The sequence below is a fragment of the Onychomys torridus genome, chromosome 1, assembly GCF_903995425.1.
Source record: "Onychomys torridus chromosome 1, mOncTor1.1, whole genome shotgun sequence".
Lineage (NCBI taxonomy): Eukaryota > Metazoa > Chordata > Mammalia > Rodentia > Cricetidae > Onychomys > Onychomys torridus.
Genome location: NC_050443.1, coordinates 34162001 through 34187533, shown reverse-complemented (window position 1 = coordinate 34187533; position 25533 = coordinate 34162001). Strand labels below are relative to the sequence as shown.

At 48.8% G+C, this 25533-nt stretch overlaps 1 protein-coding gene across 7 annotated transcripts in view; it reads right to left on the bottom strand.

Annotated features, from left to right (window-relative positions):
- The window catches only part of Nav2 (neuron navigator 2), a 349974-nt gene that overhangs the window by 45927 nt on the left and 278514 nt on the right, over positions 1–25533 (bottom strand). For all 7 annotated transcript variants that reach the window (XM_036181890.1, XM_036181892.1, XM_036181904.1 and 4 more), the window contains 10 exons: positions 19394–19685; positions 17624–18326; positions 14260–14718; positions 13380–13445; positions 12027–12071; positions 9029–9189; positions 7149–7337; positions 1942–1994; positions 953–976; positions 768–842 (listed from right to left, as the gene is read on the bottom strand). In XM_036181890.1, coding sequence (XP_036037783.1) covers positions 768–842; positions 953–976; positions 1942–1994; positions 7149–7337; positions 9029–9189; positions 12027–12071; positions 13380–13445; positions 14260–14718; positions 17624–18326; positions 19394–19685 — 2067 coding nt within the window. The remainder of the gene's footprint in view (positions 1–767; positions 843–952; positions 977–1941; positions 1995–7148; positions 7338–9028; positions 9190–12026; positions 12072–13379; positions 13446–14259; positions 14719–17623; positions 18327–19393; positions 19686–25533) is intronic.

Below are 25533 nucleotides of genomic sequence, written 5' to 3'. Positions count from 1 at the left end.
ATTCCACCTGCCATACTGTTGGATGCACAGTCCAGGGATGCTGGCACTAGAAAGAGTGGTCGCACAGAATGAAGGCTGGTAGCGCTGAGCACTGTGCACGATGTAATTAGAGAGCACTAGCTGTTGATCAGGAAGCCACAGATGCCTCTCTCCCCCTGAGTTCCCTCATGTCCCCCCCTTTCTTTAAGACCACAATCTCCAGAAAGATGAAAGGAAATAAGTTAACACTGAAAAGATTACAAGCCTTGGTCTCCTCACAGCACACAGAGACGGCGATCATCCCATTACACAGACGAGCAAAGACAGATTTAGATGTCACAGATAGTGACCCAAGCCATACTATACTGCTAGCACCTGGCCTGGCATCATTGTCCACAGGACTAAAAGCCCATGTCCTTTTGGGCACATGGAGTTACTTTTGTAGTGTCCAGAGACCCAGGGCCTCAGGGCATAATGCTCAGGGCAGATGGCTCTTTCCTGTCCAACCGCCAGTGTCTCCTCTATCCTGCCCTTGGTTCCCACTTGGTTTTATCCTGTCTCCAGCTCCTACCCTGTCACAGCCTTCCACTTAGTGCTCCTCAGCTCCCATCCCAGCCCTGCCTCTCACCCATCCTGTTTCAGCATAGGCTCCCACTCAGTCCTGCTCCTGCACCCCCCTCGTCCTGTACCTGGCTCCTACCATGGTGCATACGTGTGTGTGTGTGTGTGTGTGTGTGTGTGTGTGTGTGTGTACGTGTGCGAGCGTGTGCTCTCGAATAGGTACTCACATTTGCAGTCAGCTGGGTGGTCAGCGCAGACACCTTTTCCTGGGACGCATCCAGTTCTCGTCGTAGCTTTCGAATCTACAGCAACAGACACACAGTTACCTGCTTCGGGGGAGTCTCTTTCCAGACTGAGCTGGATGGAATTAACACTGGCAGTGGAGGAGGGTCCAACCATAACTGTTTCTTACCTCTGATTGGCACTTCTCTTCGGGCTGCAAGTCAATCACAAAGAAAGTTAGAACAGAGAAGGAAAAGAACAACGCAGGCCAGCGATGGGGCTGCTGAGTTTGCAAGCTTGCGGAAGCCTAGAATCTTTTTTCTTTAAGATTTCTGGACTTTGATGTGTATGAGTATTTGCCTGTTTGTCTGTGTGACTGGTACCCATGGAGGCTAGAAGAGGACATTGGATTTCCTAGAACTAGAGCTACAGGTGAATTAGAGTCACCATGTGAGAATTGAACCCAGGTCTTCTGGAAGAGCAGCAAGTGCTTACTTACAACTACTGAGCCGTCTCTCCAGCCCCTGAAAATCCAGATTGTAAGTGGCTTCTTTTCTGGTATAATTCTATAAACAGGAACAATTAAATCCACCCACCAGAAAGGCCAAATAGAAGAGTATAGTGTTCTAGCAAATCAGGAAGAATGTGATGTGTGTTCTAACCTCTAACAGTTGTGGTGACAATGAAGACTATAGCCTTTGTGTGAAGATGTGTATAAAGCTGGGCGGTGGTGGCACACGCCCTTCATCCCAGCACTCGGGAGGCAGAGCCAGGAGGATCTCTGTGGGTTTGAGGCCAGCCTGGTCTACAGAGCGAGTTAGAGGACAGGCTCCAAAGCTACACAGAGAAACCCTGTCTTGTAAACTCCCCCACCAAAAAAGATGTAGCTATAAGGTAGGGTTATATTTGTGTGCACTCAGCTTTTACATGGGGGCTGGGGATCAAAACCTGGGTCTTCATGCTTGTGTAACAAGCTCTTCACACACTGAGCCCTCTCCCCTGCCCCAGGGGGATGGGATGACAGCTATTTGTGTATTTCAAATCATTTTCTCCTAGGAGTTGATCTTTTTATAGTGGGAATACTCTCTGCAGATGGGATGCTTATAATTACTCTTGATGTACTTGATAACAAAGCATGCACACACAAGCACAGCCACTCCGCCGTTGATGGAGACTCACCGTGGAGTAGATGGAAGATGTGCTGGAGACCAAGGACAGCGAGGATCCGTGAACTGGTGGGAGTAAACAAACGGGTCAGAGACACAGCTGGCTGCCATGAAAGAGGAGAGAGGAGCTGGGAGGAGGCCAGCACTTCAGGACACTACTGGCTTAGCCTGGCTGTGACCGTCATTCTTGGCCCAGTACTTCCTGGGTTGAGCACAGGTCAGAGCCAAAGATGAACTAATCCATTAAGGAAGTAATTTTTGCAGTACCACACTTTTCTTAACTAGCAAAATAACGTGATTCTGGGATCATATATTCACATAATCAAATGCTCATACCACTGAAGGTTCAAACACAGGTCAATGTGCTGACGAGATCCTAACCTCACTCTGTGCCTGTTTCGGATTGCACCTACTCTTGTCCGATGCACTCTCCAGTGTTCTGACTGTGTGGCAAGGCTGTCTTATTTCATGCCCCACTAGATGCTTAGAGATGAATATCGTGAAGTTAAGGGTCTTTGGTCATAATAGATTCGGACAGCCTTGTAGCAGAGTATTAGTTAAAACCACAGCATTTCTGCAGAAGTTAGAACTTGCTTTTGTACAGTGCCGACACATGATGAACAAGGGTGTTCTCTTCCTTGCTTGGTAACCATAGGTTCTGACTCACAACCACACTCACATACTCTTAGCCTTCCCTCCCATCTCCAGCTGGAGGAGCTTTTCCATTATCTGCTCTCACTGTGAAGCATGTTTTCCCAAGACTGGGCATTCACGCTGCCTTCTCTTTCGGGCAACCTGATTCCTATTTTCTCAACAACCTACTGGCAACTTGTCTGGAAGACAGAACTAGCCCTGTGTCAAAACATGGCAGGTGTTTTCTAGTGGGCACAGCTTTCCTGACCATAGGTAGAAAGCCTTATGCCCCTACATCCCATGCGAGTAGGAGCCCACCTGTGACCAAGGAAGACTGGCAACATCTCTCTACACACACTACTGAGTTCTCCTGCCACCCCAGCAGTGTGCTCAGCCCCACTTAACAGCTAGGAGAAGCTGCCTGCCAGCAAGACATCGAACACACAGTTCTGTCTGGCCCTTGGGAACCGTCTCATGGCATTTCTTCCCTGACCTCCCACACTTCCTTTCTCACACATGGCTATCTGGTTATCCTGAACTTCCTTCCCAGGCAAGCTCTAGATGGCGCTTGCCTGCTTTTGAGGCTCTGCCAGTGCAGCTCTTTGTCTGGGGTGCTTTTCAACCCTACCAGCTCCAACCCAGCACAGTCCAGAGGTTCCTCTCTCACTAGCAGGTTCAACCCACCTCTGCCTCTGAGGTTGGGGCTCCACCAAGTTCACATCCACACTTCCAGCTAATGCCAGAGTCTAGATCTGCTCCCTGTTTTTCTACCAAGCATGACTAAGCTGACTCACACCCCATAAAAAGCAGGTTAAGGCGTTAATGGCCAATAATGGCTTTCTGTGCTAACATACCCACAGGATCAGAAGTCCCAAGGCACTTCTGTATGACAGACCAAAGTGGACAGAGTACCTGGGAGGCCTGTTGGTGGAAGAGACATGGGTATCATGTAGTCACCTCCAGCCACACTGGCAGGGCCGGCTCAGAGGGCTGAGCCGGGTACCACACAAACTCTGGCTGCTGTTTTGTCTCCAATTTTTCCATCTCAAACATATCAGTTTCCTAGCCGTCAGGAGCAGCTTAGGGACTCAGGCAGAGGAGGCACATCTGGCACACTTCAAATGGAGGTCATTACTTTTCTCTGTAATTAATGCCTGCCTCTCACTTGGAAATCAGTGATGGCAAGGCTGTGATCCAAAGAAACAGCCTCCTCGACTTTCTGAGCCCCCACCAACCTCAACTGCTGCTGTGGCTGGCCGACCTTTAAGATGAGAATCAGAGCCAGGGGGTTGGGGGTGGGGATGGACATGGATCCTCCTGGACTATGAGAGTTTCAGCTCCAAAACCACTAAAGCATGATGGTGCCTCTCACTATACCTCCAGAATTCTGCAGCTGGACAGACAGAACATCCAAGTCTGGAACTCAAATGATATAACTTGCTTAAGGCCACACAGGAATTCAAATGCAGGATCTGCTGACTGGAAGTATGGCCACCACTCTGCTCTCTTATGACCTGTTTTACTAAGTTCTGGTTTTCACTTTTAAAAACCCTTTTGGACCTATGATGGGACACCTCGTGCGGCCTTGAGGCAGGGGGAAGGGCTTGGACTTGCCTCTACTGGATGTGCCTCCCCATGGGAGGCCTTGTCTTATTGTGGGTGGGAGTCGGGGGTGGGTTGGGAAGGGGAGGCTGGGAGGGTGGGAGGAGGGAAGAAGGAGGATCTCTGATTGGTATGTAAAATGAATGAAAATTTTCTTAATAAAAAAAATCCTTTTGGTGGGCTGGTGAGATGGTTTAAGTTGGTAAGGGTGTTTGATACCAAACCTGACAAACTGAGTTCTCTACCCAGGACCCATGGTGGAAGGAGAGAACCAACTCCTAAAAGTTCTCCTTGATCTCCATGTGCATAGCATGGCACACACAAATTTTAAATTTTTAAGTAATTTTAAAGTTAAAAATTTTTTTAATTAAAATTTATTTTTCTCAAGACAGGGTTTCTCTGAGTAGCTTTGGCTGCCCTGGAACTTACTCTATAGACCAGGCTGGTCTTGAACTCAGAGATCTGCCTGCCTCTGCCTTATAAGTGCTGAGATTAAAGGCATGCACCACTACCACCTGGCTTAAAGTTGAAAATTTAATAAGAACTTCTGGTATGTTTTGTAATGCATTTCTAATCCCTTTGTGTAATGCTCCCAGAAGCACAAAAGCCAGGGACTTGTAGGCCACCATACATAGGTGCTAAGGATCGGGCCCCTGTCACTTCTCAACGGCAGTACCTGCTTTTAAATGCTCTTAACCTCTAAGACAGCTCTCCAGCCCCAAAGACATTTTAAAGACACCTCCAGCTTCTCTTAGGTGTACCTGTACCGAAGGTGACTTTGGGATTACATCCTGTCTATGGTCATGAACTTACCTGAAGTACTTCAAAAGGTTGCACCTGGGCCACACTGCGCCTGATCTACACGGCTACGACTCCCATCGCTTTAAACATGGGAAGTGCTCATGGAACTGCTCAATCTCACAAACACCTGTGTTAATTTTCCCTCAGCTTCAATCCTGCTTCACAGCATAAAATAAACATTTCCAGGAGGGTCTACCTGGTCAGGCATGAGATCTGACCTCCCCTGCAACAGTGGTAATTTATTAATTTAAAATGAGAACAAACAAGCAAACAAAAACCTACACTCAAAGGAGTTAAAAACCTAATTACACAAGTCCTATTCTGTTTCTGCCACATAACAACCTTGCAAGGAATAAACTCAGTCAGATGGCAAAGGTCCCAGAGATGAAGAGGTCACATCTACATGGTGCAGTAACACAACCCTTCCCCCCAAGTTCTAGCCCTACCTTTGCAGTGCAGTTCTGCATATCATGAATCAAGGGATTACAAAAGTTGTGGTGATGCTTGTGGATAGGCTTTTGATATCCCAGATGGTCTGCAACCAGGCTGCCTGATTTCCAGATGGACTGCCTAAGAGCCAGCTGAGGATGAGTCTGTGATAGTCCCTGGCCTTTGGGGAGGCCATATATACTTGTCAGGACAAGTTTTGGTACTATTTCATGATTCCCTCAGGCATACACATGGCAGATGATGAGCACAGCACAGGACACACTCCAAATGGGAGCTGTCCTCAGGGACAGAGGGAGACACACTGTGGCCATTCCTGACCAATGATAGACTAGGAAGATAGCCTAGGAGAAACTTCCTCTTCCGTTGTCTTAGGGATGAAATGTGCCCTAACAGTGTTGCTCAGAGCCACCACAGCACCAATTTCCAGCCTTTAAAGCTAACAAAAAGCCCCTGGTCACCCAGGCTCCCCTCCTCCTTAATCTTCCAGCTCAGCAGTTTCCATATAAGGATTACAAACTTGCCCTGCTCAGGGTTATGGGGGACATAAATCTGGGGAGAGCCCCAAATCGCTAAGATTAGCCAGCAAGCCACTGCTCTGTCGCTGAAGTCCTTTAAGCTTTTCTTAGAAAGAAAACCAAGAAGCAGAAGTCTGTATCTTATATTCCCTTCCTTATGATTGGAAATTTCCTATTGGGAGTACACTGAGCCTCTGCCCTGCCCTTTACAGAGACTGGGAGCTGAGGGAATCATCTATGACTCACCCCTACATTCTCTCCTGCTGTTAGCAAAAAGGTTCCAATAGAGACGGAGCCCCACTGGGCTCCACTTGTCTCTGAATCCTCATCCTTGGCTTGGAGCCATCAGGAAACCAATATGGATGTGGGGCCCACAGACTACAACACACAATAGTGTAACTGTGCTCCCGTTGACATGAATTATCTTTTAATTCTCATAGCTCCATAAGCTGAATGCTATTATTACTTTCTTTTTTTTTTTTTTTTTCCTTATACTGGAGCTGAGGACCGAACCTAGGGCCTTGCCTTAGCTCTCAAACCCAAGGAGGAGTAGAGTTGGGGTTCATCCTTGGCCAGCCCAACTCCTCTCTATCACTGCTTGCTGAGCTTACATCCAGCCTCCCCAAGCCCAGTGTTTGGAGAATGGGGCTCTCTAACGTGATGTCTGGGGTGAAGGAGCAGGGGTGACAGAAATGAAATGAGTTATGAAGGCAGCTGACAAGGTAACCCACAGAACTTTCCTTCCATAATTCTGATGAAAGTGAACAAAGCTATAAATGCCCATGGTTGGACCGGCCCAAGGAGGAAACGGGTAAAAACTGAGAGTCTAGATCTGGAGACAAGCTAAGAAGTACTGGATGTAAACGGGGCTGCCTGCCCCCAGAGCTGCAGGGCATGGGGAGAGGAACTCAGTGAAGTCTTCTGCCAACAGAGTGAGCCAGCGGCTAGCCTTCAAGAGAGAGACACATGCCAAGAAGTCATGGCCCAAGGCCAGGAGGGAGAGGAGCCTTAGGCAGAACCCAGTCAACGCTGAGGGTCGGCAATACTTGCAGAGGCCTCCTCCCTAAGCATCCTGAAAGGTTACCTGAAGGTCAGATCTTCCCAGTGAGAGCCCCTCGTCCTGTCCCCGCCCCCAGAGGTGAGGGAAGAGTTGTAGTGACCAGAGGAAGGAGCGTGCCATGCCATGTGACCTAGTTGGAGGGGTTCCTTCACCCCTTACCTTCCTCAAACCCATCTCGGAAGGAGCCCGAGCGACTCATTGTTCTGCTCTTCTCATCCAGAGACATGGAGCTGTTCCGGAAGCGGCTGTCAGTGTAGGGGTCGTACTGGCCATCGGCATTGGACAGGCTGTGGGTCCTCAGCATTGTTGGGTTGGACAAGCTCATCTGGGTGACAGTGGTGGGACTCGCTGGAATCAGAAGGGCAGAATAAGATGCTGGATATCCATACCTCTGTTTGAATCCCAGCTGGGTCCCAGGCCGCGGCAGCTTATCACCAGCAGTGTGTGTGCCTGCCAACTTCACTCCCTGTCTATTTCTAAAAGGTAGTCACATCAGCATTTGAGTTACAGGCTGAGAGCTACAAATATGGGAGGGAAGGTGGGTCAGTTCCAAAGCAAGGCTCAGGGCCTCACGTTCCAACTTGGCACGTTCAGGCAGGCCAGTGTCACCTTCCAGGCATGAGCTAATTACTCCCCGGGTTCATCTGAAGCAACCCTCTGTAAAGCCAAAAGCCCAAAATAGTCCAAATAGGCTTTTGATCAGATAGGAAGCATTTGCACATGACAAGAACCTCTTGTGCAAAGAGTTATGGCTGGGAAAGAACACTACAAACGTAGGTCTCATGGCCTCAGATGGGGATCATCTCCCAGCCTGCCAGGAGTGTCAGCGAGAAGGGTCATGCTTCCCTGAGCTACGCTGAGCTTTCTCATCAAAAGTCCTGCCTATGTTAGCCATGCACACTGTATTCAAAGGCACACATTTAATAGAGTGGAATTATACCTCCATGATGGCTAGACACACACATCATTAGACCAAATGCGAAGTCTAGAATATTCAGGAAAGCCTGCTGTTCCAAATGTCGAGACCAAAAATGGTTTTTCCTTCACTGACCCATCCTCGAGTACTACCCGCATTCGGTCATCTTCAAGGAACCTCTGCCAATACCAGCGCCCAGCTCTCCTTCCCCTAACTCGACAGCCCTTGAGATCAATTCTCTTCCACTGTTTGCTGATTCACTACAAAGCTCTGGACTGTTCCCTCATATCCTGTCGGTCAGGTCTGCACCCATGTGTCTGTCTCTAAAAGAATCCCTCAGCATTCCAGCAGGGACTATCATAAACCCTTCCCCCTCCCAGTGTGTCAGTCAACAGTCATTTCCTTGTTTACTAAAACTTATTTTCAGTTTGAGAAAGCAATGAGCAACAGGCTAGGAAAACTGACTTCTCCACAGGTCCGAGAAGCAGAATGTACCCTGAGTAGTAGGATAGTGTGTCCCTGCTTACAATCTTACCTATCCCCGCTGCAGGAAAATGACTACATGGGTGTGTCTAACCTTTAGATTTTACCACAGGAGGCTGTCATCTACAAAGTTCATACAGTGCAACTGAGTTACAAAACTCTCTTAAGCCGGTCAGTGGTGTTCAGTGGTGTACACTTTAATCCTAGCACTTGGGAGGCAGAGGCAGGTGGATCTCTGTGAGTTCAAGGCCAGCCTGGTCTACAGAGCCAATTCCAGGACAGCTAGGGCTACACAGAAAAACCCTGTCTCGAAAAACAAAAAGAAAAAAGATAAAACAAAATCCCCCCTCCCATCCTATATATTCCATGTCCAGAATCCCAACAACAACCAAACAAGCCTCTCAGACATACAGTTTTAAGTAAGTGTTGGCCTCATTTATGGCCATCCTAAGTCACATGAGACCTAGGGCCGGATGTGACTGAAAGTACCTAGAACTTCGCAATTTTCTGTTTCTTTGACTGCACGGCCAAGGGCTGATCAGATACGGAGAAGGATGTGGCCACATGCCTCTTTCAAAACACAAGATAACCTCTGCCCTGCAGAGTGGATCAACAGGGCTGAAGGCAAGCGGCTACTCACCAAGCTGGGAGAAGTTGAATCTTGTTCCAGAGGGAGAAGTAACACTAGAGCCGGAGGAAAAGGGGGAGTTGGCCGCCGTGTCCTGCAGGCCCCCAGCAGAGTGGGACCGGAACCATTCTTTGGCGTCTTCCTGCGTGCGAAGCTGGGAGGTGGGTGTATACCTGGAGACAGAGACCAGGCTGGAATGAACAGCCCTTATGAAAATGCATTCCCCACAGCTGATGAGGACTATGTAAAAAGAAAAACTATATTTAAGATAGGGAAAAAAAAATCACTACACACCCTGAAACTTATGAAGGTTCTCAAGACTTTTTTTTTTTTTTTTTGCTACTTGGCTGCATCTGGGGAAAATTATAATTCCTTTCAGCTTGAGGGGAACATCTAAAGGGAGAGACACTGGGAATACTCAAAAGAGCCATCCCTGGGTGTGACTGGAACATGCTGGCTCATGACAGGGTCTCCTCAAAGCCCCTCCTTGACGGGAAGAACAGCAAGAAAGGTTGCTGTTAGAGCTTTGAGGACGTTTTAATGAGCTAACTGCTGGCATCTGCACACTGCAGGACCAGTGAATGGCCATGAATCACAGCAGTTAGTGGGTGGCATTTGGAGAGACCTGGGGTGCTAGTGTTTACAGTAACTGCTGCAGTTTTTCTGAGGCAGGGTCTCATATAGCCCAGGCTGACCCTGAACTTGCTATGGAGCTAAAGATGACCTTCAACTTCTGATCCTCCTGTCTCCATCTCCCAGTGCTGGTATTTCAGGCATCTAATCAGGCATACTTTATAAAATACTGAGGGGCTGTACTCAGGGCTTCCCCCGCATGCTATACAAGCCCTCGAAGAGCTGAACCACAGCCCCAGCCCCTTAATTGCTACAAAGTAACACTGAAAGGTTTCATGAAGACAACCCCATACTAGTGTGTTAAATGTGGGGAAGCTGCCTGGGACTGGAATATTGACTGAGCATCTCTCATAGGTGAGGTCCCTTTATAGGCACCATCTCCCTGAGGATTCAGACTTCCACAGTGATATAACACTGACTCCTGCTATATGCTCTGGGAAGCTGGGGACCAGAGCTAGATTCTGACCCATGCTTGTCTGATTTCAAAATCTAGTTGCTTTCTACTCTTTGCACAGACAGCATCTGGGACTTCTGCAGTGTCCACATTGTTAGGGCACCTCAGACTCAGGTGCTGTAGAGTGCCTGTTGATCAGGGCACTACAGGGACCATTTCGCTTTCAGGAATCTGCTTCCTAGTATGTGTGTGTCAAGGGAGTAAGACCGCCAGAAAACTAGTGTGAGCAGGAACACAGTTTTCAGTCTTGTTGATGGATATATACCCTTGTAAGGGTATAGGCACCCTGAGTACCTCTAAGTAGGGTCACATAACTCCATTCTAAATACTTAGACAATCAATTTTAAAAATCCAGGGCTAGTAGAACAGTGGTGGTGCATGTCTTTAATCCCAGAACTTGGGAGAAATAGGCAGGTGGAGCTCTGTGAGTTCGAGGCCAGCCTGGTCTACACAGTTACAGCCAGGGCTACAGACAGAGAAACCCTGTCTCTCCCCCTACCCGCCCAAAAAAATGTCAGGGCTACATAACATTAACAGATCTACCATAGACATGAGCACAGCATTTCAAAACATAACTACTTGGAAGTTGGCTCCCTCTTTGGGTAACAGTGGATTGTGAACATATCTCAGTTGGTGGAGTGCTTGCTTAGGGCACGGGTAGCCATGGGTTCAACCTGCAGCACAGCAAAAACCAGACATGTTGGCACACGCCTGCAATTCTAGCACTTGAGAAGTAGAAGCAAGAGGATATGTTCAAAGGTCATCCTCAGCTATACACCAAGTTCAAGGTCACTCAGGGCCACATGAGACCGAGTCTCAAAACAAGGGGTGATGGTGGCATCAATCATTTGCACATCCAGCTGACACACACGATGAAAGGGCATGGTACAGAACTCTGTTGGGAGGCATCAACACAGGCCTTCTTGTACTGACACAGACCCTCATGTTTATAATGTTCGAAAAGCTCTGAGTCTTAAGAACTGCACGTTATTAACTAGAGACACACAAGACAGCAACAAACATTTCATTCCAAATTTGTTTTCATGGGAAAGCACTTAACATTTAGTGCATGGTGAAGCTGATGCTACAAATAACAAGGCTTTTAGAGAACAGAACTGACCGGAGTCCACAGGAGCGTGAGCAAACTGAAGCATCTCTCTGGTGATGTGATGGACATGATTCGAGCAATGGCGACTTAGAGCATCCTGTTTTACCAAGACAAGCCCCGACAAGCAGCTCAGGCCCAACTTAACTCCCGATAGAAGGACATTCTTTTCTGGTGGTCTTTTTTTTTTTTTTTACTTTCCACCAAAAAACATTCATATCCATGTCTTGGTAGGTATTGATAACTGACCCAATTATTGGTTAGGACATTAAGACAACACCTAAGGTTTTTTTTTATAGCCACAGAGGTATTATTTTTTAAAAGTAGACTCTTACTATTACTATTTGTGGTGCTGGGGATTAAACCCATAACTTTATGCATGGCAAGCAAATGCTCTACCATGGAGCTCTGTCTCTAGTACAGAAGAAGTTAGTGTTTTAAAATGGGGGCAGCTAACAAGGCAGCATGCTGTAAGTCATGTCCTCAAATGGAAGCAGCTGTGTGTACAGACATTCATGAAGTGCTCAGCATCCCTCCTGCAGCGCCCCAGGAGCAGACACTGCCCCTAGCTCAGGCTGCTGCTGGTCGTGAGGCGGCTCTGTCACGTGAAGCTTCACAAAGCACAGACCCTGCTTGAGCAAGTAAGCCACAAATGGAGAGAGATGAGAACAACAGGGCTCAGTCATCCAAAATCCAGCTGCGGTGGCCAAAGCAGGGACCCCAGCTCAGCCCAGCCCAAGCCCACCAGTACGAGAGGACAACACAGCCAAGCTCCACGGCCACAACAGATGGCATGGGTGTGAGGAGGGGAGAGATACCTGAGTCCTTTCTTAGGCAAAGTGTTCCTATCAAGGTGCGGGTCACTGTAGGAAAGTTAAAACAAGAACTTCAGAGAACACAAGAGGAAGCAGGGGAAGAAAGCAGGAAGGCTGGGGAGGGGCCTGAGGACCCCCAAGGGACAGACTCCCACCACCAGCCATGCATGCAGTATGCCCACACAGTATATAAAAGAAACCTGGTCCTGTCTGCACCTACTCTGGTGCAGACTTTACCCCCACATCACAAGGTGGCCTGAGTCATGAACCCCAAGTGATCCTCCTTTTCCACAGGTTCAAGGCCAAGGCAGGGGCTATACCACCTAGAAGCATGGCCTATGTTTTCCTGGGTCCCACCTGTGCACCCCACTCAGCTCCTCTCCTGCAACCCTCTGGCCAAGGTTTCCAGAAGGGGCAGAGACTCATTGGAGAGTTTCAAGAGGCAGCAGTCTGCATATTTGGAATTCATGTGTGATGAAGTAAATTCCAGGTCCCTCTCAATGTCTCCTTGTTCCTGCCCGGCAAGGGCGTAGCCAGGAGCTGAGCCCTGGGCAGGAGCCTGGGCATGCTGGAACTTGCTGGCTGATAGAGTCAAGGCATTTGAATTTCTAAAGTGCAGGGGTTTAAAGGCTTGGTTTATAAGCCTGACAGAAACAAAGTTTGTGCTGTGGATGGGGTGAAGGGGGTTTCCATTAATTCCCCCCCCCCAAGCATGAAACAACATCTGCTTGTTATGTTTGGCCAAGCCACCGCTCCTCCAGAAACTCGGGGTCAACACCCATCTCTGAGGCCCACCCACGGCTGGGGGCAGACCCAGGCTTCTCACACGTTGTAAAGCCCCAGCCCTCCAGGCACGCTGTACCACATTGTCTTTGCAGAATACAGACACACACACAACACGATACTCTGAACAACACGATGAGCCAGGCTGCAGCAAAAGCCTTCAAGGGAGAAGAGCCAGCTGGGCTGGGAGGGCTGGGGTGCAGAGGAGAGACAGAGGTGAGGGCCAGGCTGCACAGTGGGTAGCAGACAGTACCCAGAGGGGTAGGGAGGAAAAAGCAAGAAGCTGGGAGGCAGGAACATGCCATGGACACCACGGGGGAATGCCAGTGAGAGTTCCTGCAGCCCTGGATGAGTGGCAGGCAGGGTTTGGGGTGGCCACCCACTTGCCACCATTCCCTGGGCTTTAGTGGACAGTGGAGCGGACCCTCACTGGCATGCCTGGCTATCACAGAGGACACCGGAGCCACAGACACAAGCAGGCGCCTCGGGCCAACAGCCTTGCACAGAGCAGCTGGCTTGACACAGACACAGGCAGAAGAAGCCAGAGGCTCAGCAGGCCTATGATGTCATTACCTGTCCTGTTTCCTGGGCAGAGTACTTCTGCAGAACTTAGGGCTAGCGGCAGGGGAAGAGAGAGGGCTAGAAGTCCAGGCAGGTAGAAAACAAGAGAAGGAGCATTAGATGGAAGGAAGAGGCACCGTTAGACACAATGGTCAGTCAGAATACTTTCCTCACTCCCAAGACTGACCCCGGCCTGGTTCCCCATGTCTGCTCCAGAAACCAGACACACCCCAAGACTGCAGCAGAATCGGGGCTCCTAGGACTCTTGCAGATTCTCCATCTCTTATCACTGTGGCCAGCAGCATCTCAGGAGGGTGGTGACAGGACAGCAAACCTCCCCTGCTGCTCCCTGGTCACCTACTCTGTGTGCTAAGTTACATGAGAAGGAGTAGCTGAAGTTGACAGAGCCCCAGCAATCGTCCCTAAGTTGACAAGCCCAATTCCATGTGAATGTCATTTCAGACAGCAGCATCGATTTGTCCTCATCCAGTAGCTCCGAGCACCAAGAACATCCGAATGGAAAAAAAGAGATAGCAGCAAACAGCCAAGACCAACTCCAACCTAAACTGGCTTAGACCAGGAACACTGATTAGAAAGATCAAAACCAAGCTGGGCCCGGTGGCACACACCTTTAGACCCAGAACTTGGGAGGCAGGTCTCTGAGTTCAAGGCCAACCTGGTCTAAAGAGAGAGTTCCAAGACAGAAAAGCCAGATGGAAAAAAAAGAAATTAAGAAAGAAAGAAAGAAAGAAAGAAAGAAAGAAAGAAAGAAAGAAAGAAAGAAAGAAAGAAAGAAAGAAAGAAAGAAAGAAACCTCCCAGGCAAGGCCCCTGGATCCCTAACCGTCTTCCTATGTCTAGGGAAGGACATCCTCCTGAGGTATAGCACCAACCTTTCCGACAGTGTGGTCTTCACACTGCTAGTGCGGACAAAAGGCATCAGGGAATCTTCCTTAGTGGAGGTGACTGGACCAGGGGAAGAGTTGTGACTCAGTCCCCCACCGCTGCCGAGGGATATGTCAATGGACTCGCAGCTGGTATGCAGGCTGCTAACGGACTGGAAGCCCAGGCCATCCTTGCTCACTGCCGACGAGCTGGTACCCCAGGTGAGGCTGTTGGAGGGGCCCGAGTGGGCTGAGCTGGGACTGGAGGCTAGAGGAGACTGGTTGAGGTCCACATTCTTACTGTAGAGAGGACTGCTGCTCCCACTGCTCAGGACGCCACTGCCTGAGGGAGACTCTAGGTTACCTTGCTGGGTCATAGTGGCATGAGGGTTGGAGATGACCACTGCACTTTTCATGGTTTCAGCTGTGGCGATGGGCACTTGCTTGGTAGGCTTCCCACCAAAGAGTCTGCGAAGAGACAAAGGGTGGTATGGGACAAATACCTGGGACCAAGGTGTGCAGAGCTACTGGAGAAGGCTGGGGCAGAGGAAGTAGTGAAAAGGGCAGTCGTCTTTCCTGCAGACACACTAGAGTCTCCCTAGAGAAAAGCTGGCAGTTAGGTGGTGCCTCCCGGGGGCCTCTTTCTAGCTCTAGGCTGCAGCCAGGACACAGCTCTAAGTCCAGGTGAGAGGAACACTTTCCACATGTCTAGCCACATGCCTCCATGATCCTGCATCCCTTTTCTTCTCTAAACAGAATAGCTAGAAGCTTGCCCCAACTCAGGAATCTTCTAGAAAGAAAAGAGTTTCTTCTTCCTGTGACACCGGGTATGAAGCCTTAGGACTGGGTTTCTTTGATCCCTCAGCATAATACAAAGAATCAAGACCATGAGTTTATATCTGGAGGGAGCCTAGGAGAGAAGTATGGGCACACATATATGTGCAACAGAAAGCCGGAGAACTTGTGTGAGCCGACACCACACACAGAAACATGCTGGGTCCAGAAGACATTGGACCTGACATACTGGGTACAAACTGTGTCTCTGAAACAGACACACAGAAATGCCATGCCATGCCACCTCTGCTCACTTCTGCAAACGTGTCAGTCATGAATACACAGAGGCCTTCTCTTCCAAGGGCAGACGTACTCTGGTGACACCAGCTCCAAGCCAGAGAGTAGACCATGTTCTAGAATGCAAGGGCCTTACCCCACCCTCCAGAAGTAGTGAAGGGGTAAGTGGCCCTGAAAACCAGCAAGAACACTACATGTTGTGACAGGCAGACTGCTTTTTGCCCCACAGCCTGGAGTGATTTGAGTTTGACCTTGATCACCTGAAAACAGTCCCTCTAATCTCAGTATCTGTATGGCATGAGCAGATATATAACCCTCACTACAATATCTAATGGCAGAATCAGGGATTGCACTATCCTACTCTGGAATCTAGGCATCAGGATGCTTACATACTCTTAGCAATGGGACCTCCCAATTAGGGGGCAGGTGATTTGATGGCCACTTTTCATTGTTAGAAAGCAAAAATAAGAACCACTTTTGCCTGACTTCCCATCCCATACACAAATTCACTTGGTGAGCTGTATGAATACTTGAAATCTTGAAGGGACTTATCCATCTCACTACACAGGAGGCTTCTCCTTGCCAACAAATAAATGTGCAGCCAGACCACCAGGATGATTTAGGAAAAGCGAGATTACCCAAGCAAGGGTGTATGTGAGGAGCCCTGTGCTTTTAAAGATTCCTGTACACTAGCTTGAGGGCCCAGCCAAATGCCGTTGTAGCCACCAAAGGAAAGACTTTTAAGACCATGTTTTATTCTTCTACTCGAGGCAAGCAGCAGAGAAATATTTCATTTATGTGGTAGTGCGTTAAAACAGCAAGCACAGCCCACGGGATGCTACCCTTAAAAATTAATGATTACTGGCATCTTAATAATCAAGTCTAGACAGGGCACACCACATGGATTCCTTCCACTGTCATGTGGGATACTCCTTCTAGGGTCTTCAGACATCCCTGATCAGCCTCAAATATGGGTTCAGGGTCTTATTTCTATTTTTACACCCCTCAACTTTCCATCCTGGGGCTGGTCATGGCCCAAAAGGTAAGGTAAGAGCTATGTATGCAACTGCCATTCAAAAATGGGCCAGTGGCTGAATGTGGTGGCATATGCCTTTAATCCCGGCACTGGGGAGGCAGAGGCAGAGCTCTTTGAGTTCAAGGTCAGCCTGGTGAGTTCCAGGACAGCCAGGACTATGTAAAAAGGCCCTTACTCAAAATATAAATAAATAAATAAATAAATAAATAAATAAATAAATAAATAAATAAATAAATAAATAAAAACATAAATAAATAAAAACATAAATAAAAAAATAAATAAATAAGGGACCAGTGAATGCTTTAAAAGAACTGTTAAAGGACACCCTTCCCACAATAAGAATTTCTACCAAGTGCAGAGATGTGGGGAAGACATGCCTTTCAAAGGGATGTCAATTCCCCTCTGTTAGAAATGATTCTGTTTTTAGAGGTTTACATAAAAGGAAAAGAAAGAGTGGGGCTAAAGAGATGGTTCACTGAATAAACCCCTTCCAGCCAGGCAGGGGGACCAGAATTCTGATGCTCAGAATTCATGTGAAGGATGGGCAGGTGTGTGGTGCCCACCTGCAATCAACCCCCAGACTAGCCTCGCTCTGGGTTCGCAAGAGACTCTACCTCAGTAATTAAGTGGACAGTGATCAAAGAAGACACCGACTTCAACCTCAGGCCTCCATGTGTTTGGACACATGTGCATGTGACCACTCATATGTGAAATATGCTATACACACTTACATATGTAACAGTATTTTAAAAAGCTAACATTTCAAATATTGTCCATGTGTCATAAAAGAACAACAGATGGTACTGAGATAAGAAAACAATACACCTGCATCCCGTGAGCTAAAATCTGGGTCTGAAAGTGTGCCGGGAACTCACCCTTACTGTCGCTGACTTTCACTGGGTGCCTTCCACAGCCAAGCACAGCCACAAGATGAGCTTTAGTGGGAATGCTAAGGGAAGTCCCAGCAGCTCCAATGAACAGATGAGGGAACCCAGGCAGGGTTGAGAAAAGCAACCTGGGAGCTAATTAAAATGGTCTGAGTCTGAACTCAGGAAGCATGATTCTAGAACTTTCTGTCTCCCATTCCAGCATGGGAAGAATAATGCACAGACTACAGACCTGCAGGTGAGAGCTGGCCTTGAGTGCAGCCTTACCAAGAACCAAAGTGCCACAGGTTGCTTTATGTCAAAGTCAGAGTCTATTAGCCCAGGGCGCCAGGCTACATACTCCGGCCGCCCTTGGCTCCATGCATTTCTACTTGCTTACCTGCGGAGTGTGGGAGAGGCCACATCTGAATACTTGGTCCCTGGCTGCAGAGTGGCCTGAGCTGAGCTGCACGCTGGCTGGGTAGCTGGGTTTGCTTTCACAGAGTTACAGGAAGCCACGCTCTCGTTGTCTGAAGAGATGCCTTTCTCCTTGTCTGTCTGGTTGACGAGCCCTGGCAGAGAACTGCCCAGGGATGTTTTGGAGGGCTCCCTCAGCTTGGGCACTGGTAGGCCTGCTGACTTGCTGCTCATGTTAGAGTCGATGCTGCTGGTGCTGCATCTATTGCCTGCCCCATTCCGGCTATTGGACTTGCTGGGCCTAGGCAGGCTCCGATACTGTAAGTTCGTCCGAGAGCTGAGAGACAGGTACCCATCATCCTGGTTTGGGGCTCCATCCATGCTCGTCTTCCGGCCAGTGGACCGACCAACAAGGGCGGATGACTTGGGGATTTTACCCAGTGTGGCAGACCTGCTGGTGATGGTGGCCCCGCTGGCTGTGATCATGGCCAGCCCAGCGGCAGAGCCACTCTGTTTCTTGAATCCAAAGCTGTTGGCATTGGCAGTAGGTGTCCTAGAGCTGCTGGGGAGGGTTTTTTTGGATTCATCCCCACTGCTGCGGCCAGCATCCGATGGGGAGCGCTTGACCTGGGAGGCTTTGGGCGACAGCCTTCCCTTCTCAGACACCTTGGCATCATCTGTTTTTCCTAAGGGAGAAACCAGTGAGGTCAGACCAAGAACCCAACTCTGCTGGCTTAGTGTGCTTAGGATGCAGACCCTTCTAAAGACTTTGATCATCCTGCTTCCTAAAGGAGAATAGTACCCCGAGGAGGTCAAGAGAGAGAGAGAGAGAGAGAGAGAGAGAGAGAGAGAGAGAGAGATTTGCACAGTGATCATTGACCCTGACATTTCCAGGGGACAGCGTACAATATCCTAATATGGCCTTGAGGAGCCAGTACTAGTGTGTTAACTGGCTGGTGAGTGGTGAAGCCAAATATTGAGCCAATTGGTACACAATGAAAACAACCCGCATGGAACTATAGTCAGACTCACATACACATTCCTCCTCAGAAAGTGTGAGGGAAGGAAACCTTCAAGGAAGCTGTTGTGGGAGCTGGGAGAGCTGGCTCAGTCAGCAAAGTGCTTGCAGTTGTGGTAGGGTATATCAATAATCCTAGCTCTGGGGAGGGGGAGATAGGAGATAGATGGAGATAGCTCACCAGCTAGCCTAGACTACTTGGTGATCTCCCGGCCAGTGAGAGACAAAAAAAAAGGTGGAGCTGGGCATAATGGTGCATACCTTCAATCCCAGCACTTGGGAGGAAGAAGCAGGAGGATCTTTGTGATTTTGAGACCAGTCTTATCTACAGAGTGAGTTCCGGGACAGCCAGAGCTAGACAGTGGGATCCTATCTCAAACAAACAAACAAACAAAAATAATAGGCAAATGAATGGATGGATGGATAGACAGACAGACAGACAGACAGATAGACAGACAGACAGACAGACAGATTATAGAACAAGAAAAAAGGTGAAAAGAATAGATGATGGTGTTGAGGAACATAGCTGAGGTTATCCTCTGGTGTCATTATGCATACTTATACATGTGCTGGCATACACACATTATTTGTGTGCATAATACCACACACACATGCTCAGGAACATTCATACACACCATAAAGATGGTATGGCTGTGAGCAACGCAGCACTCTGAAGAAGCCACTTGTAATGTAATGTCCCCACTGGAGTCATCATGATTTTGGCCTCCCACTCACCAGTCCCTGGTGTCTTCAGTGTGCTTGTCGGAGCTGACGGCTTTGTCCTTGGCATGGTGATACCCACTTCTGCTGTCATGCCTCGCCGCCACGAGCCTGTCTGTGAGATGACGGGATTCTTCTTGCCAGACACACTCTTGTCAGACTCATCTGACATGTCTGAAGGGTTCCGCCTCCACTTGGAGCCCGGCTCCATCTTTACACCACTGTCGGAGCCTCCATCTGACTTCTTGATGTCCTCGCCAGACCACAGGGAATTCCTCTCCACCTGGGAGTGCTTCTCAGCATCAGTCTGTGGACAGACACTCACTGAATTAGAGCTCACCCAAGCAGGCCATGCCAATACAAGGACTGCTTAAGGACTTTCAAAACCTCAGACATCTGCTTACTTTGTGAGAAAGTCACAGCATCTTCTAGTTTTATTTTTTTCAACGAACAACTGATAGAGAAAGAAAAGAGTGAAGGGGCCGGAGCAGAGCAGGCCAAGGGCCCCAGGAGGAGAGCAGGCACAGCAGAGAGGAGGTGTTGGGAAAGGGTCCACCAGCCCTGACTCTGACTCTCTGCTGGCACCGGCATGTCCCTTTGTTCCACATCTTCCTGTCACTCCTCTAACAGGGAGATCTCTGCATCCAGTTCGGCAGACAGTCTAACACCCGAGAGGGAACGGGCAAGCATGTGAACTCCACCGATCTGATCTGTGAAGCTTTCAGCGGGCAATAGCCACGGTACCCTCTCCTGCCCAGCTTTGTCTCTGAGCTTTGGATCCCCTCGACGTGGCAGCCCTCAGTCAAGTAAGATAATTAGGCAACTTTCTTTGGAAGAGCCTGTCCTGCTGGCCATGAGGCTGGGGGAGAGATAGGAGTGTGTCGTTAATGAACTGCAAGGGTGAAGGACACAAAGGGAGCGGAATGCTCTGGGGCCTCTGGGGCCTCTGGGGCCTCTGGGGCCTGAGGCTGGGGGGAGGGTATGGAATAGGAAAGGGGAAGGCAGCAGTGCTTTCAGGCTGACCAACTGGAGAAACAAGCCCCCTATATAAGCTGCTAGAGGGGGCCGTGCGGGCAAGATGGGAGATGACTGTGAACTGGGCAAGACCTGGCCTGAGGCACACCGCACAACAGAACAAATGCCCTTCCTATAGAGTGCTGACAGGATGAAAGCTCAGTGTAGACCAGAAGAGGAAGTTCAACCTCCTCTCTCCTCTCCGCCACCCCCCCCCCCCGCTCCCCTGTGACTGCCACCCACTCACCCACTCATTGCAGACACACACACACACACACACACACACACACACACACACACACAGCGCCTCAGCCACATACCAAGTACCAGAGATGGGTCATGGGAAGGGACAATAAGACATACTCAGCCATGTGACGGGCAGAGGGGAAGCTCATCCAAGCTTTGGGAACAAACGAACACATAGCTACTACACACTTGAGGCTATGGTACACCCAACAAAACAATCCAGGGTCAGGTCAGTGAAAGCCAGTCAGAAGGTATGCAATATTACCGTCATCTTTCAAATGACGTCATCATTTGAAAGATGAGCACAAACTCAGTGACCTCAGCCCGTTTCCTTCCAGATCCTTCTGTACTCAGTGAACTAAAGTGAACTTAGCGCTCGCCGTTTGCACATGTCAGGTAGTGTCTTAGAAAATGTCAGATCAGTCCCCATCCTCTGTGGAATTTAAGGTCATCAAAAGCAGCAGTGACAGAATAGACAGACGTAAATACATGTACGACTGTGAGATGTGATGGCCACCAGGAACCAGGGCAACTCTCTGTACCAACAGTACTTCAGAGAGTATTCAAAGCCTTTGCCTCATGGAGCTTGCAGTGAGCACACCCTAACCCAGAAGGATATGTTCTAAGAAGACATCCTGAGGCTGGAGCACCTTTTTCAGACTTGACCCCTGTATTATTTGTTTTCAATGTCCGTAGACCTCTTTCCCACAATCACATTGTAATGCAGTTAATAACAGTGACACTAAAGCCTAAAGCTTACTGGATACTACATCACTCCAGGCACAAGTTAATAAATATGCTTTTAAAAATATGTGGGCCAGGAGCCTGTGAGATGGTTGCAAAGGTAAAGGTACTGAGTTCAACTCCTGGAACCCACGTAAGAATGGAAGACAACAACTCCACAATGTTGTCTTCTGAGATTCACGCTCTCATCATGGTATATGTGCATACAGAGAGAAATAATGATTGTTTTTCTCACTATGTAGCCCTGGTTAGCCTCTCCATGAAGAACAGGCTTCTCTCAAACTCAAAGAGATTCACCTGCCTCTGCCTCCCAGGTAGAGAATTATAAACATGTACTCACCGTGTCTGGCCACAATAAAAATATATTTTCCAATTATTTAAAAAACACATGCATGAGGTTGGGGGCATCACTCAGCCGACTGAGTGCTTGTCTAGCATGCAAGATGCCTGGGTTCCCCCAGTCCCTAAGAGACCCAGCACAGTGGCATGCTGTAATCTCAGCATTCTGGACTTGGAGACAGAAAGATCAGAAATTCTAAGTCATCTTTGACTAGGGAGTTTGAGGCCAGCCTGGCCTCCATGAGACCGTAGTGAGAGGGCGGGGCGGGGGGGGGAGGGAGAAGAGGGAGAGACAAAGAAAGAGAGACAGACAGAGAGACAGAGACAGAAAGAGACAGACACATGAATACAATTCATTATATTTCTCAGTAAAAACCCATGAGAAAATAACAGAATACCGAGACACTGAGACAGAAAGAAACTTGCCCAAGCTCACACAATGAGGAAAGCATTGTGGGAATTCTACTTGTCCAATTGCCAAGCTCATAATTTAACCACTGTAGCACAGTGCAGTCCTTGACTATAACCCGAGATGCAACCTTCTGCACCCCTCAGGGTACCTACTAAAAACACCCACACCTAGCAGATGCCCCTTCTACAGGCAGTCTAGCTGCCTCAAGTCTCAAGCCCAGGCCTAGAGTAGCCTGGCCCCTGGGCCAGACCCTAGGACAGACTCCAATTTCATCAATAACAGAGAGTGCACATGTCCCCAGCCTGGGGCCTTCTTTTCTCTGGTAGAACAGTCCTCCAATTATCCTACCTCCCCTAACTTGGTGCAGGGTGAGAGCTCTTCCAACCTCCTTCTGCATAGCTCTGGGTGTTTGTCTGGGACATCTTGACAGGTTTGCAGTCACACATGCTTAGCAAATCCTTCTGGAGCCATGTGTAACCATTGGTGGTATCTCTTAGAAGTTAAAATATAAGGAGTCTGTTTCTTGGTTCCCAGACCTCATAAGAGGAGGGCCAGGAGGTCAGCACACTGGTGGCCCTACCTCCTTTTGAAGCTTTGGATGTCTCCTTGGTCATCAACAGGCAAGCGGGAAGAGGGCAGATAAGCCAGGAGGGACCTTGGAGTAGAGGGCAGTGTTCCCAGAGGGGGAAGTCTGGCCCCAAAGGGGAAGGGCAGTGGCTTTAGAGCCCAGTGGGCTTGAGTTCCAGCACTGGCTGCTATCATTCACCGCTGTGTGAGAGCCTGGGTTCCTTCCCATCTCTAAGACTGTTACACTGGGTGTCCGACAGATGGGACTGAACAGAGCCCCAGAGAGCGGATGGTGAACTTCAGAGCTAAGCGTGGAAGAATTTCATAAACAGCGACTCTCCTCACCAAACTCTCCAGCTCTGAGAATCCCAGGGCCCCGCTGTATCTTTAGCATTTATCTCCTCCATGTCCTGCAGACCTAAAACAGAGTTTTAGCTGCCTGAGCCTCTAGACACTGAATCCCTTGCAGGCTAAGATGCTGAGGGGCCTTTAAGTTGGAGCCCCCAAAATATAAAGAATTACAGCAGCATCAACTGTTCCGTGTGTCCACAGACACTATGACCCTCAGATACGTTCAGCTCATCCTTTGAGATTGGGTTGTCAATCACATTGTACACAACCCTTCCATGAAAGCACAGGTTTGAAGAGAAGTAACTAGCCCAAAGTCAGAAGCAGTGGCTCCCCGGGAGGTAGACTGGTGAACACACCATCCTGATAGCCTGGCATCTAGAGGACACCAGGACACACAGGGCAGCAACCCTGGCCACGTTACTCACAATTCTGTTGCCTTTAGAGGTAAAAATAAATAAATGAATGAATGAATGAATGAATAAGTAGATTAACAGAGAATGGTATTTTTTGCCCACTGTGAATTTCATTTAAAAGCAACAACAAAACCAAAAAAAAAAAAAAGAAGCAAAAAAAACCTTTAGGCATTGAAAATGAAAGAAAATCTTGGCATAGGCAGCTCACCACCCCAGCACTGGATTAGTGCCTTCCACAAATTGTGGAAGACTCTGAGTGGTCAAGGACTGACTGTATAAAGAATGCATGACAGGCATATGTGTGTTTGCTAAAACCCTGTGCACCAACACAGTGCGTGAAGAACAAGATGTTGCAGAAAGGCAGGCAGATTGCTTTGAAGCTACAAGCCAAATACACAACAACAGCATGCTGCCCTTTGAATTACCATCACAGATGCAAGAGGGAGAAAGAGAAAGGCAGGCAAGGTGCAGAGAGAGAGGAGGGGCCTCTGAGCAGCTCACCAGCTCACACTCTGGGAGAAGCATGTTCAGAGCTGGTATGCTGCTGACATACTGCAGGGTGCAGGTCTGCTGGCCATTATTTCTTGGACGAGAAGGCAGAGGCTCTAGGAGTCAGTCTGACTGGATCATCTCAGGTTGTCACAGAGTGAAAAACTCAACCCCAGAGCACTTGACTTCAATGTCACCCTCCTCTCTGATGCCACAGTTGGCACTTGGACTCACCCGCTCTCCTAGAGGTGGTCATGCGGAGGGGCTCAGGTCTGACTCAGAGGACTTTGTCTCTCACACTGAGCCATGAGCACAGGGGCTCGGGGTACCCATAAACAGGCCATGAAGGCCTTGTGGGGTATCTTCAAAGCTCTTCAGTGTCTCAGTGGGAACAGTCCCCTCAGGGAAGTTTCACTCCCAGCGATCCATTGATCACACCTTCTCCATCTGCCTCCTCCTCTTTCCATCAGCAAACAGGGTAGCTCCTTGCGTTTTTGAGAAAAGAAATTCCCTTCTCCTCAGATGGAAGGCCATGCAGGCTGTGCTTCTTGTGGAAATACCAAGTCCTCTCTTGCCTCATGTGTCCTGCCTGGCAGGCTGTGCAGCCCACTCGCCCAGGGTAAAGCATTGTGTGACAAGATCCCCGAAGAGCGTACCAAGGAGTGGGAGGGTGCAGGCACATCTTCCAGGCTCAATCCACTCAAAGAGGGGTAATGGCCCTTAGCATTCCTGACAGCCTGTGGGGGAGGAGGCACAAGGCTGCCAGAATGTGGAGTCAAATATTTTGAGATGCTCCCTGGACAGGAACAAAGGGAATGTCACGAAAAGTCCATTTAAAAGCACCGTGACAATAGGCATGTCGGTAGCCAAGGCTGTAGCCAGCATTTCTGCTACCCAGACCTACTTCGGCTCTCATTTTAATATTTTAAATTTGGGTAGGTTTGTAAGGGAGCAAATAACAGACTCAGTTAATAGTGAACTCTCATATCTCTTAAAAAATTACTTCTGATCTTGATTAAGACCTCTGTGTGGTAGCCTTGAAATGTCACCCTGTGGCATCCGTAAGAAGAAAGCAAAGTGCTGGTCAAAGAGGCAAGGCATTTGCCTGCACCAAGTTCAAATGCATGTGTGCGGAAGCCATCATATTTGGTATCAATGGGGTCTGCAGACTAACTTCTGCTGTGGGAAGGAGGCAGATGGGAGGGATTTCCAATTTGGTGTCCCAGATCGCCCTGATCACCCACAGGGTCTGCCCCATCATCTGCAGGTGTACCACATGGCTTTGTGTACTTCCTATGGCCGGCCTACTCTCCAGGTGGCGACCCTCCTCCACTCCTCACCTCTGTATCTAAGGGCAGTCTGGAAGCTTGGTGGCTGTTGTCATCATGAATACAGAGTGAGCATCAGGAACAAAAAGAAAAAGTGATACTGATATTTAGTATCCAGCAGGTACCTAGGCTGGCTGAGCAGCACTAACTTGTGTCTGATCACCAATGGGTGATCATTCTCAGGGAGTATGGCTTAGAGTTTGTTTTTAAAATATGATTATTTAGGTGTAATATGAATGCTAGGAGTGTGTG